Raw genomic sequence first — 13,879 nt, 5'->3', positions numbered from 1 at the left:
AGGTGTTTACCGGCACCAGCCTTTGCATGCTTTGTTTTCCTAATTTTGTAACAACAGCATTGAAATTTGCCACGTCATTCCCCTAGTCCTCCCAGAACTTCTAGGCACAAAGTTAAATGAGGGGTTAAGGCTAGGGTCCGCAACACATAGCTAAATTAGAAGGAAGGTGCAGAAGTGTGACCATCAGTAATCAAAGGGAATTCACTCCGCAAGGCAGAAAGAAGCACCCATGGCCTCCAGCGCAGCTGTTCAAGGCGCACCGCGCGGGCTTACCACCACTCTGGCTCACTGGCGCCACCGCGAGCCCGGAAAAGTGCCTCTGAGGAAAGCCCTCCGGGCCGGCAGCTACAGGGGACCGGAAATGGAACTTGCTCCGGCCTGTTGCTTAGCAGCCAACGCGGCCGGGACGGGAGTCCAGGCGCTGAGCGAGTGGACTCAGGCTAGTCCCGGACTGTGCTTCTCTCTTCCGAGGGATTCCTAGGGGCGCTGTGCAGAATCCCCCGGGTGCTGCCCAAGCGTCCCCACCGCCATGAGCAGCGAGCAGGTAAGCGGGTGGCTCCTCACCTGGCTTTCCCCGCCGCGAAGCTTCCCTCCTATTTCAAAAGTGACTGAAGCCCGATCTCCGGACTCCCCAGTTGTGATCCCGCGGGGTACAGTGTCCTTTACTCTGGTTATGATTTGGGATCCTGAGCGCTTTCCTTGAAAACTCGTGGATGTTTCCTTACCGACGGTTCGTCCTTGATGTTGTCATAACAACCAAACACAGCAGCGGGTCAGGGCTCCGGGAGTTTACCTCGCAGCCCCACTGCGCTACTGGTGGGTGCTTTTGGGTGGGGGATGCTCAGGGCGAGATGTGGTGCGTTTGGACTTTAGGCTTGGAATCCAAGCCCTTCCTCGCTGTGCAACGTTGGGCAAATCACATTCTCTTTAAGCCTTCTTTCCCTTCTATGCTGAGGGTGAAATCAGAACAACTTTCCCTCCCAAGATTGTTGTGAAGTTCAAGTAAGATACCATACCATGCCACACAAAAGGATTTGGTAAATGGCAAATGGATTTTTTTCTTAAGAAAATATCCCTATGACATGTAATAAAAGATACATGTGACAGTAGCTACTGTTCATAACTCTTTATTGAACTTAAGAGCAACTATAAAAGAAATGCAGAACAATGGTCAAACTTTTTAATGTCAGAACAGAATGGCGAGGTATAAAGCATGGTCTTTATTCTGGCTAGCTAGAAAACAGTTCTTAATTCTCCCGTTGAATCAGACCCTTAAGCATTGTGGTACTTCATGGAAAATAGCTGCTTTTAAGCCTGCAAATTTTGGTTAAATTTGGAAAAATTCTTTGTTCTGACAGTAAACTATAATTCTTTCCTTTTCAATGGTCATAATTTTTTGTAGGGTTTGAATTTATTATGGAAACAGTATTAAAAGGTGATTTATTCCCCTATCCATTAGGTTGTAGATTACTAACAGAAAATAACAAAACTAATTCAGTAACCAAATAAGTAAGTAATTAATGCCTAGATGATCAAAGAAATTTGGTTTCATCATTTTATTGAAATGTGTAATACATTGAGAACTAAAACACTGATTCATTTACCATATAATTAGTAGCAAAAGAACAAATGAACAAGCAAAAAAAAAATTGAGATAAAGGTAACTAAAAAGCTGAGCGATTGTATTAATAGACTGAGCTAGTGATTTTTTTCCAAGTGATATGGTAAAGTGTTTTAAAAAAACTTATCATCAATATACATTAAGCAACTTATTTGTTTGATGTCCATATCAGTCTTTGGCCTGATCTTGAAACATCCTTTACATTGTTGAAATTTAAAATACATGTGTACTATATTTACATTGTACTATATTTGGTATTTCTGAACAGGTTTTACTTTTCAAAGCCTCTAGTTGACCAATATACAACTAAAAAGCATCCACTAAAAGCATACTGGCAGTTAAGTTTTAAGTTTCACTTTATATTAAAAAAATGATGTTTGGAAATGACACCCTTCATCCCTTCCCCTCACCTCTAAAGGAACCTATATTATTGACAAGGCATTGGGGTTTGAAAGGATGAGCATGAGCCAGCCGATCTAGGATTATTTCCATTTTCTTCATAATTTTTTTTTAAGCAGCAGAGGTACCTCTCTCACTGCACTGGTCGATCTTTAAAACTCTTGATGTTTTCATTTATGCTCATTTCAAGTATAGATTTCCTTTTGACAGGATGAAAGGTTTATATTTTAACCTAAAACAAATGGAGTGGATTAAATTTTCAGAAATGCCATTTTTATGTGACATTTACTTATGTATATATTTAGTTTGAAAAAGTGAGCAGGTGATAAATCATATTTGCTGAAGGAGATTTTAACACATTCATCTCATTAGTGGAAGGTTGAGGGTGACATGCCATTTTTCAGGAATAGTAGTCTGAGTTCTTAAATTAGGTATTTAAAAGAAAAATCAATCTTTTGCAACTGCTCATTTCATTTTTAAAATTAGTTAAAACATAAAATAAGGCCTTTTGAAGGAATTTCAGGCGTTTAAAGATACAAATATGCAAAGACCACAAAGCTCCCCAGAAATCCACGACAGATTGCAAGCAGATAGGAGGGAAAAAGCTGTCAGCCTGGCTCTACCCTAGTGCTTTTTCCAGTTGTGAAATCAAGTAGCTTTGCGTTTATATGATGTTCATTCCATTTTCCTTCATCGTATCTTCTTGATGTCATTGCTTTAAAAGGAGAGAGTGAAAACAGTTGGATATGAGGCCAACAGCATGGTAATAGCTTTACCAACTGTAACTCAAACATATGATAACTATATTTAAATCAACCCCATTACATTTTGAGAGGTTGTTATTGATTTAACCAGACAACTTCATAAGATTATTGATTTAACCATACACATTCATAGATGCTATCATTTGACCAGAATGGTGGTTAAATTTTGATCATTTCAGGTTTATATTAACCTTTCTAATAGACAAGTAGTTGAAAATCGGTAAAATGAAAACTAAATGCAAAGCCAGACTACTTAAGAAAGTAGATTCTTTAGCAATTTTACTTTTGGTAATGTAAAATTATAAAATGATATTAGGATCCCAACAGGAAACAGATGGCATGCTCAAAGGACTTAATTGAGGAAAATTTACAACTAGTCCATTTGCAGAGGTGTGGGTAAGGGTTAGGGAAAGAGCCAACAGGATGGGGAGGCCATTAAGGATTAGTAACTACAGGAAGCTGTTACATTCCTAGGTCTGATGGGTCAAAGAAATTCAGCACCATTCTCAGAATCTGATGAGAGCTGGGGCCTTGGAATGGTAGCTTCCTGATAGGGCCTGAGCTCTGGAAGAATTCAGCTACTGTCAGACTATGGGAACCAGTTACTGCTAGGAAAGAAAGAAGCTAAACTCTTCCCTTGCTCTCTATCCTCCTGGTGCCTCTCATTGCTTAATCCACACCAGGAGCCAGAGGCCTGGGAGCCCAGAGATAGAATTCAGTCTTTCAAGCACAGAGTAGAAAGAAAAGCACAGAGACTTAACTGGGGCCAGCAAAGACTAACCATCACAGAAATTATAAATAAGATCCTTAGATACTTCGCTGTTTACAAATCAGGTAGGATTAAATGTTTGTAAATTAGTTGTTTAGATCCTATGATACATTCTTCATCCAAAACCTTTATACCAAGAATAGGTCTAACAAATGTTTAAGACCCTTATGAAGAATATTATAAAATATTTTGAAGGATACACTCCCAGGATCTGAACAAAGAAATGTATTCATGAAAGAGAAGCATTAATATTCAGAAAAATGTCAGTTTCCTCAAATTATTCTAGGAATTCAGTGTGTTTCTATCAAAATCCCAAAAAGTTCATGCATTGTGGATCTGAAATGAAGTTTTAGCCATGGGGAAGGGAGGTGGGCTGAATCAACTTTGAATACTAATTCTGATAAAATTCTGAAAGAAGATATGGTCAATTCCTCACTGAATTGTTTTGGCACTCTTGTCAAAAATCAATTGCCTGTAAATATATGGCCTTGCAAGCTCCCAATTCTATTTTTTTGGTCCACATTTTAATACTTTGCAGTGTTCATTACCATAATGTGGTAGTAAGTTGTGAAACTCTAAGTTTGAGTCTGCTTTTTTCTCCTTTTTCGAATATTTTGCTGTTCTGGGTGCCTTACATTTCCATATGAATTTTATGATCAACTTGTTAATATCTACCCAAAAAAGCAGCTGGGCTTTTGACAGGGAGTATGCTGTATCTGTAGATACTTGAAAGGGCCAGTATTGCATCTTAACAATACTGATCTTCCAGTCCATGAACATGTGATATGTTTCCACATGTAAAGGTCTATTTTAATGTCCTTCAATAAGGTTTTATAACTTTCATTGTACAGTCTTACATTTTGTGTTGAATTCTTTTGTTAAATAATTTTATCCTTCTTGATGTTGTCATAATGGTTTTGTTTCTTACTTTCAGTTTTGGATAATTCATTGCCAGTATCTAGAAATGGAGTTTTATTGTGCATTGATCTTGTATCCTGCAACCTTGCTGAACTCTTCATTAGCTCTAATAATTTTTTGTGAATTTCATATGATTTTCTGTGCATGGTATCATACCATCTGCAGAGTATGTTTTAGAATATTTTGGATAAAATGTGCTTTACTCTATATTAAACACTGTACAATGTGGTTGAATGAATCAATTTTAGCATTAACAGTGTAAACAGTGCTGTTTTTCATATTTTTCGTGCAGGATAAATCAGCCAGCAAAGAAAAATCCAAGACATCAGTAAGATTTTTACCACAGTTATCTATGGTAATTTACAAATCTGTCTGCATACTTTATTCATTTTATAATAATTATTTTAAACTTGCAAACAAGTTACTGAATTTCTGATTTTAAATTCTGTGCTCCTTTTCTGAAGGAGAACTTCTATGAGGTATGCATTTTAGGAAAAATAATAAAGGAACTACGAGCTATAATTACCTAGTATGTACAGATTATTTGAGTATTCTGAATTAAAGAATTGCAAAGGGCAAACAGAATCAGCTTTAGAGTCAGGAAATGAGGGCTTTGGATACAGATTTGTTACTAATAGCTATTGGGGAGTCACTTATCTCTCTGAACCCCAGTTTCTGAGTCTGAAAATTAGAAGAGTTGGTTTGATTTATGGAGGGTACCTCATTAAAATGCTAAAATGTAATTCAAAAGATTTCTTAGACTTTTCCACCCTTTTTCATTATTTTGACTTTATCATTGTCTTATGGAAGAGGTAGTTAATAGATATTTTCAGTTGGTAAAATTCTGGAAAAGTTACTGCAATACAATTTACTTTCTGGTTATTATGTTGAGTTTAATGCCACTAAGTTATACCCTTGTAATTCCTAGAAGTTGAGTTTGACTGGAGATTGAATGCAAATATTACTTGTTTTAAAATATATTTTAAACGTTCCGAATGAACTATAAAATGGAATCTGGATTGTTTCAAACAGAAAAGATTCCTAATACTTTGAAATGATTCTTTCTGCTTAAAAACATATCAAATGAAAATTTTTACGTGAATGTTCCTGAACATTTCAAAATATATGTTTTAATTATGAACCTGTATGTATCGATAATGCCAACATTATCACACTCTGTTCTACAAAATAAAATCATGGCTTTTTTTTAGTTCTGCAAATATTTTCCAGTTTAAAAGACAAATAACTGAAATACAATATAAACTTTATTTTCCCTTTAAAATTTATGCAAATTTTAAAACTGAGAAAAAATCACCATTAGTTTTTTTTATGTCACTAATATATAGGCTTAGAAATATCAGCAAAATTGAAACTGACTTATGGAATAAATATCCCATGGCTGAGACAAATAATCTTTTCTAGCCAGTGAGGCATATAATTGTCTAAAATGCTTTTCTTGCCTAATTTAAACCTTATATTGTGTTCACATTATAAGCAGCAGAGGTCTTTGGATTTTTCTTCCAAATCCTTTGGGTTTTATGTCTTTTAAGATAAATCATATTTTAAGAGATATTTTAAAAAGTAATCCTTTGAATTAAAAAAAGTTTTTATTTGAACATTAAGGTTTGCATTTGTATAAAATTTTCCAGCAGTAGTTAAGACCTAAAGAGATTTTTTTTAAAGCCTTTCATGATTCTGAAGGGATCCCTGTAGCTGAAAGCAGGGGTGACCCAGCCCCGGTGGCCCCCAGTCTCTGTGAGCTGGTGACCTGATTCTCACCCTTTGTGCACTCCTCACTCATAGTACTCCCACGAATCTCAGACCCTTTGTGGAGCAAGATTAGAGTAGAATAGTGGAAGGACAGGCAGAAAGATGGAAAAGCAATGATTTTTAAGTTGTCTTAGTTTGTTTTCCTGTGAAAGAAGAGCTTGAGACAAGGACTTGTGTGCACTTCATTTGGGAGGCGATCCCAGGAAGCAGGAGTGAGAGGCCAGGAGACTTAAACTAGGAAGGAGGGGTCAACGTGAGGCTGTTTCGTCAAGTTGTTTGGCGCCCTAGGTGCCTGGGTGGGCCTGCCGTGGCCTTCTGAGCGGCTTATGGAGTGCTTCCTGGGACCGCGGGCCTGCGGACGATCAGGGAGCAGCATTTACTCCTGAGCTGTCATCCACGTTGGTGGAGGGTGCTCCTGAGGATGTTTTGGCCACCCACTTCTGGCTGCTTGGTGTGTGTGCAGCAGGTACCCCGAGAGTCCCAGGCAATGGCATTGGAGAAGCCCCTCAGCAGAAAACAAAGACATTTTCTTGAGGTAAAACCCTGTCATTCCTACACGAATTGAAGCCAGTAGAGAACTGTCCACTGCAGTCATGTCTGGAATCAGAGGTGAGCCCAAGAGGATAGGAAAGGGTGGGAGGCACAAGATTTTTCTGATAGAAAAGCCAGTGGAGTTTCTTGGGGCATCCTCACCAGATTGCCAAAACAGAGGGAAAGGATGGCATAGGCTTAAGTCATTGCTGAAGAACGTTACTTGGCTAGATGATATTCTGGTTTATGTGTAACTTGCAGTTGCTCTTCTTGGTTAGCTGAGAACCACTATTAACTAGAACGTCTATGAGACAGATATTTTGCACTGCAGTATAAGATGGAAACACTAAGGCCCTTGCTTCCCTTCTCCACCCAGTGTGCTGATGAGACTCGGGGTGATAGCTCAGCATGCAGAATGGGTAGTGCCGAGATCCTAAGAAGTCAGGTGTATGTGGTTTTGTGTAGCAAACTGGGGTTGATCAAGGTGTTTTCTACATTTGTCATGGCTCCAATACAATAGACCTCATTTGAATTGCCTCTGTATCCTGGTGTGAAAATTCCAGGGCATTTGGACCATATATCCCAGAACCTTTCCTCCTTATCCTCTACAACTGCATTCTTTCCAGGCCTTTGCCACACACTGTCTACCCAGAGGGAAGCCTTCCACTCTGGGAACACTTTTAAGCCTTTTATCCCAAAAATATTGGCCTGTGTTTCCCTTCATATCCTGTGGGCCACTGGGAACTATAGAAAACAGACCCGGTTGTAGTAAGCAGTGTATGTGTATGAGAAGTCTGATGATAGCCTGATGGGTTTTCCTTTGTAGGTGACGTTTTTTCTCTCTCTGGCTGCCTTTAATACTCTGTCCTTGTCCTTGATCTTTGCCATTTTAATTATGTGTCTTGGTGTTGTCCTCTTTGGGTCCCGTCTCTTGGGAGTTCTGTGTCTGAGCAACTATTTCCTCCTGCCTGCTGCAGGCCTGGGCTGAGTGGTGAGAAATCCACCGGCTGGGTTGCTGAGAAGGGTAAAAGACCATCTCCTTCTGATGTAAGGGGAACTTTCTGGAAAGATGCTCATAGGGATGCTGGTGAAACCTGCTAGAGGATGTCTGCCGCTGGGTAAGCCACACACCACAGGCTGGGAAAGTGTCCATGGCAAGGATGCTGACTGCTGGCAGCCACACCATGGGAAGGAGGAAAAGCCCTGGAACCAGGGAGAAAAGTCGCCTCTGAGCCCTCTACAACATTGTGCCTGCTGGAGAAATGTTACAGAGTCCTGTTGGAGAATCACAAAGGGGAGCAAAGAGCATAGATTTGACCTGAGAGGCAGTAGATTGATAAGTGGCCAAAGCACAGCTCCTGTTACCTGTTTTATAAATCAAACGATCATCCACAACAGTGCTCTCTCTTGTGTAGATGAAATCCTACATAGAATTATTCCCTGCTCAAAGGAGATAGCGGCACTTTTCTCTGAAAGTTGTGCTAAAAGTTTGGCAACCTGAGAGTGCATTAACCTGAATACATTATCACCTTAGGAAGTGGACCACTCTAATTGTCAAAAGAACAAAAATGATATTTTAGCAATAGAGAAGGTTGGTGGAGCTGAGTAAGCCCTGGACACTAACTAGGTTCAGATGAATTCCCGGAAGACATGATGGATTAAAAAGCTTTGCACACTTTTTAAACTTTCCTAACGTATTGTTGGGTACCGCTTTTTTCCCTTGCTCCACAGAAGCAATTCTAAGGCAAACATTGAGAAATTAAAAAATAGTAGAGCATGTCTTTGAATATTTTGGATAATCTGTACTTTATAGTAGACCCTCTATAAAATTTGGTTGTGTGAATTGACTTAACATAGTTAACAGGTTTTTCCCCATATTTTCATGCAGGATAAATCAGTGAGCGAAGAAAAACCCAAGGTACCCGAGAGAGTTTTACCACGACTGGCTATGGTAATCCACCTCTATAGGCTCATTGGATTCTTGCACTTTTAGAAATGTTCATTGGTTTTCAAACTTGTGAATAATAACTGAATTCCTGATTTTAAAGTTTGTGTTCCATTTGATTATTATCTGATAGAGAAATTCTATGAGGTACACATATTAGAAAACTAGCTATTTTAATAAAGTTAACTTTAGGTTATAATATCCTAGTATGTACAGACTATTTGGATATTCTGGATGCAAAAATTTCCAAGATGCCACTAGCAGAAAGTATATCAGTGTTAGGTAATAAGATCCTGGGTTACAGCTTTATCACTAAAGGCTCTGTCTTCTAAGAGGGTCGCTTAACCTTTCTGAGCCTGTCTCTGAGTTAGAAAATGAGCCGTTTTCTTTGAGATGCATCTTCCAGCCCTGAAATGCTATGCCACAAAAGATTCCTCAGATCTTGGTATTCTTTTTTAAAATTATTATGATTATAGATTATTGTCCTGTGGAAGAGGCAGTTAGAAGACATTTTCAGTTGGTAAGGGCTAGGTAAATAAACCTTACTGTAATAAATTTTACCATCTAGAAATTATGTTAAGGTTAATGCCATTGAGTCGTGCACTTATGACTCCTAGAAGCTGAGCTTAAGTAGAAGTTCAATGCAAATGTTATTATTTTTTAATCGTGCTAAAATATACATAAAAGTTACTTTAACCATTTTTATCAGAACCATAGTTCAGTGGCATTAAGTATATCCACATGGTTGTGCAACCATCACCATCATCCTTCTCCAGAATGCTTCATCTTCCCAAACAAAATCTGTACCCATAAAACAATAGGCTCCCCTTCTCTCTATCTGTAGCGCATGACAACCAGCGCTGCCACTTCCTGTTTCTGTGTCTGACTGCTCTCCGTATCTCGTTTAAGTGGAATCATGTAACATATGTCCTGTGATGTCTAGCTTATTTCACTTGGCGTAATGTTTTTAAGGTTCATCCAAAGCATTTTTTGAAAGGTATTTTAAAAGCTGAGGACAAAGCATAAAATTGAGTTTGTGTTGCTTTATATGAGAAGATTCTTAATAATTTTAAATGGAAGACATTTTTCATTTAGAAAACTTGAGTTAATATTCTTAGATGAATTTTCTTGAACATTTCAAAATATACGTTTTAGTTAAAAATATGTTTTTACTGGTAATACCAGATTTTCATGCCAAGTTCTATAGAACTGAGCCATGGAATGTTTTCCCTAGTTCTGCAAAATCTATCTGAAATTTTCTAGTTTCAAAGACAAGACCGGAAATGGAAATGACATTTTATTTTCTCTTTAAAAATTGAAGAAATTTTGAAACTGGAATAAGTAAAAATTGCTCTTAGTTTGTTGTGTCTTGTCAGTAGGTAGGTTTAGAAATATAAACCTAAGCTAGAAATGTAGGATTATAAATATTTAAAAAAATATTAATTTCCTTATATAATATTCAGAGGCTGAGCTGAATAATAATCCTTTCCTGCTAGTGGCATATAAATCTAAAAATATTTTTGTTGGCTAATTTAAACCTGATTTTATGTTAATATTTGGCCATTTAAAAAATTTTTTTCAGTATTGTTTTAGTTTTATGTGGTTTTTTTTTTTTTTTTTTTTTTGAAGGGTAGTTGACACACAGTATTACATTACATGAGTTTCAAGTGTACAACACAGTGGTAGAACATTTATATACATAATTCTAGGTTCCAGCTATCACCCTACCAAGCTGTTACAATATCTTGACTATATTCCTTATGCTATACATTACATCCTGGTTACTAATTTATTTTACCATTGGAAGTCTGTCCTTTTTTTTTTTTTTTTTTTTTTTTTTTGTGAGGGCATCTCTCATATTTATTGATCAAATGGTTGTTAACGACAATAAAATTCTGTATAGGGGAGTCAATGCTCAATGCACAATCATTATTCCACCCCAAGCCTAATTTTTGTCAGTCTCCAATCTTCTGAGGCATAACAAACAAGTTTTTACATGTAGAACAAATTCTTACATAATGAGTAAGTTACATAGTGAACAGTACAAGGGCAGTCATCACAGAAACTTTCGGTTTTGCTCATGCATTATGAACTATAAACAGTCAGTTCAAATATGAATACTCATTTGGTTTTTATACTTGATTTATATGTGGATACCACATTTCTCTCTTTATTATTATTATTTTTAATAAAATGCTGAAGTGGTAGGTAGATACAAGATAAAGGTAGAAAACATAGTTTAGTGTTGTAAGAGAGCACATGTAGATGATCAGGTGTGTGCCTGTAGACTATGTGTTAATCCAAGCTAGACAAGGGCAATAAAACATCCACGTATGCAGAAGATTTCTCTCAGAACGGGGGGGTGAGGTTCTAAGCCTCACCTCTGTTGATCCCCAATTTCTCACCTGATGGCCCCCCTGCGACTGTGCCTGTCTTAGGTTGTTCCTCCTTTGAGGAATCTTACCCGTCTCTGGCTAACCAGTCATCTTCCGGGGCCATACAGGGAAATGTGAAGTTGGTAAGTGAGAGAGAAGCCTTATTGTTTGAAAAAGTTAGCTTTTTACTTCTTTGCATATTTATGCCCTGTGGCTTCTATGCCCAGCATTTGTCTTGAGGTATCTTTACCACTTGGAAGAATTATGATACTCGGTAAATTTGATATGAGGCACGAATTCTATTTAAGGGTTGTAATTAGGAAGGAAGAAGAAAAGCTATAGAAGTAGCAGGCGGAAGAAAACATGGGAAGATTGATTATTTCTTTGATATATCTTCTTGTAGAGTAACTTCAGCATGTATAGGTTTTAAGCTACTACTTAAATTGCACACACACATTAACATAATAGGAGTATAGTTACATAACCAAGGCATATCTGTAATTACCAGCCATCTGCAGTGAAACCAAGAAAACCAGTTAGGCACCTTAGGCATTTGTGAAAACTTATCTATGATATGGTGGATATTGTCCAAATGAACTTGAACAGTCTGAGAGAAATCAGACAAATTAAAACAACCCATTCCTGGGGACTGTTCACATGCCATATGTTCTTTTAACAATAAATAGTTTGTAGTTGTAAGACTTTGGAGCGCTACAATTTGCACTTCTCCAAATTCTTGGTTGAGTTCCAACAGTATAGATCCAGTCCAATTTTGTTGTTTTACTGTATGCACAGGCCAGCTTAGATATCTCCTTCCTCATTCCCATGGCAAGTCCAGGAACTGGTGGGATGAGTGCATCTACAGCTGTAGCAGTGCGTGGATCTTTGTTGGGGTTTTTTGATGATCATCTTCTGGCATGAGTCTTCCAGAGAGTGCAGATGTTGGAAGTTCTTTTTCATATCGTATCTTAGTTCATTTTCGGGGTAGCCGAATTAGGCTTTGATCCTCTGTGTAAACACAAACAGACCCTTTGCCTACACTTTTATATGCCCTTTATACCCTTGTGTAGAACTCGTTGGAGGTTACCACACAGGAACTGCCTTTTTTTTTTTTTTTTTTTTTTGCTATCACTAATCTACACTTACATGACGAATATTATGTTTACTAGGCTCTCCCCTATACCAGGTCTCCCCTATAAACCCCTTTACAGTCACTGTCCATCAGCATAGCAAAATGTTGTAGAATCACTACTTGCCTTCTCTGTGTTGTACAGCCCTCCCTTTTCTCCTACCCCCCCATGCATAGTTTTATGTGTTTTAAGGGAAATAATATTTGAAGTTTTTTTAGTCCATTAATTTAAAAATAACAAAGTATTTTCATTTGAATATTAAGTTTTGCATTTGCATAAAGTTTTCTGGCAGTTGTTAAGACCCTGAATGATTTTCTTTAAAGACCTTGGTGCTTCTGAAAGTGATCCTTAGTTGAAATCAGGGTGACCCAATACTGGTGGCCCCCAGTCTCTGTGAGCTGGTGACCTGATTCTCACCCTTTTTGCACTTCCTACTCATAGTACTCCCACGAATTTAAATTCGTTATGGAGCAAAATAAGAGTGGAAGAGTGGAAGGGCAGACAGAATGATGGAAAGGCATTGCTTTAAAGTGGTCTTAGCCTACTTTCCTGTGAAAGAAGGCCTTGAAGTAAAAATTTGTGTACAGGTAGTTCATTTGGAAGCAGGAGTAGGGGATTGGAGGGAGTAAAACTAAAAGGAGAAGCCAATACAAAGATGGGCTATCAAGTTGGTCTGGATCTGAAAGGAAAACACAGTCTCTATTAGCATTAAAAAAATCTACATTTTACTTTGAAATCCACACGTCTGGGTTTATTGAGGAATCAGTGGTTTCAGCAACAGTGGCTCCATGTTCTGGCATTGCAATAATTGACTCCAGCTAATTCGTTGTTGCCTTTTTGGAAGACCTAGGTGTTCCTGTTTTCCGCAGTCCCCACCATGCTCCACTGTTCCCAGCACTGAAGCTGAGTACCATTAGCTATCATCACTAGCCTTTTTCCCTTTTTTATGATACCTGCCCAAATTGTGTAAGTATAAGATTTTATGAACCCTGCCTTAAAGGATGGATTAAATTTATGAGTTGCCAGAGTAATCCAGAGATGCTTAAAGTCATGAGAAAAGGAAGATCTTTTGGAGCTGGAATGAGAGGAACTCATTACTATTGAAGACCAGCAGAGAATGCCTCTCATTAAAATGGAGGGTTAAAAATCTCTTGTCAATAGCTGGTATGAGTAGACTCTGGCATGAACACCCCAGTGTTAGGTAACAGATGCCCACATCAGACCAGCAGCAGAACTTGTGTAATGCCTTCCAAATGCATATACCACAGCCTTTCATGGGCTTGAATAAGATTTGCTGTTGCCTTGTGTCTCCTTCCCAGATGTCCTAATTTGTTTAAAATGTCTGTGTTTATAAATACTCATGCATTTCATGAAAAAAGTTTTTTATATGATCTTGCTTTATTTTATTAATGCTGCTTAAATTTCATATTTCAGGTGAGTACAAAGCCGCAGTGGCAGCAGGCAGCTCCATCATTCCAACTGAGTATAAAGCAGGACAGTGATATTCCTCAACAGTTTAGTATTAAAAATGAACAGTCAAATGGTAAGAATTTAATATTCTTAGATTTAAGGAAATTTTGTAGAGGAAAAAAAGTCACACAACATTTATTTAATAGAGCAGTGACACTATAAAACCAAAATGACATTTATATCAAGA

At 37.9% G+C, this 13,879-nt stretch overlaps 1 protein-coding gene across 4 annotated transcripts in view; it reads left to right on the top strand.

Annotated features, from left to right (window-relative positions):
• Positions 1-205: 205 nt before the first annotated feature.
• DNAH7 (dynein axonemal heavy chain 7) overlaps positions 206-13,879 on the top strand; it is a 224,646-nt gene continuing 210,972 nt past the window's right edge. For 3 of the 4 annotated variants that reach the window (XM_057503726.1, XM_036927893.2, XM_036927891.2), the window contains exons 1-4: positions 206-544; positions 4,764-4,826; positions 8,661-8,723; positions 13,657-13,765. In XM_057503726.1, coding sequence (XP_057359709.1) covers positions 530-544; positions 4,764-4,826; positions 8,661-8,723; positions 13,657-13,765 — 250 coding nt within the window. In that variant the 5' untranslated portion in view covers positions 206-529. Of the gene's footprint in view, positions 545-4,761; positions 4,827-8,660; positions 8,724-13,066; positions 13,189-13,656; positions 13,766-13,879 lie in introns of those variants that run through there. The other variant, XM_036927894.2, reaches the window with a different exon arrangement.

This window comes from Manis pentadactyla, chromosome 6 (genome assembly GCF_030020395.1).
Source record: "Manis pentadactyla isolate mManPen7 chromosome 6, mManPen7.hap1, whole genome shotgun sequence".
NCBI lineage: Eukaryota > Metazoa > Chordata > Mammalia > Pholidota > Manidae > Manis > Manis pentadactyla.
This window is presented reverse-complemented; position numbering and strand designations above follow the sequence as displayed.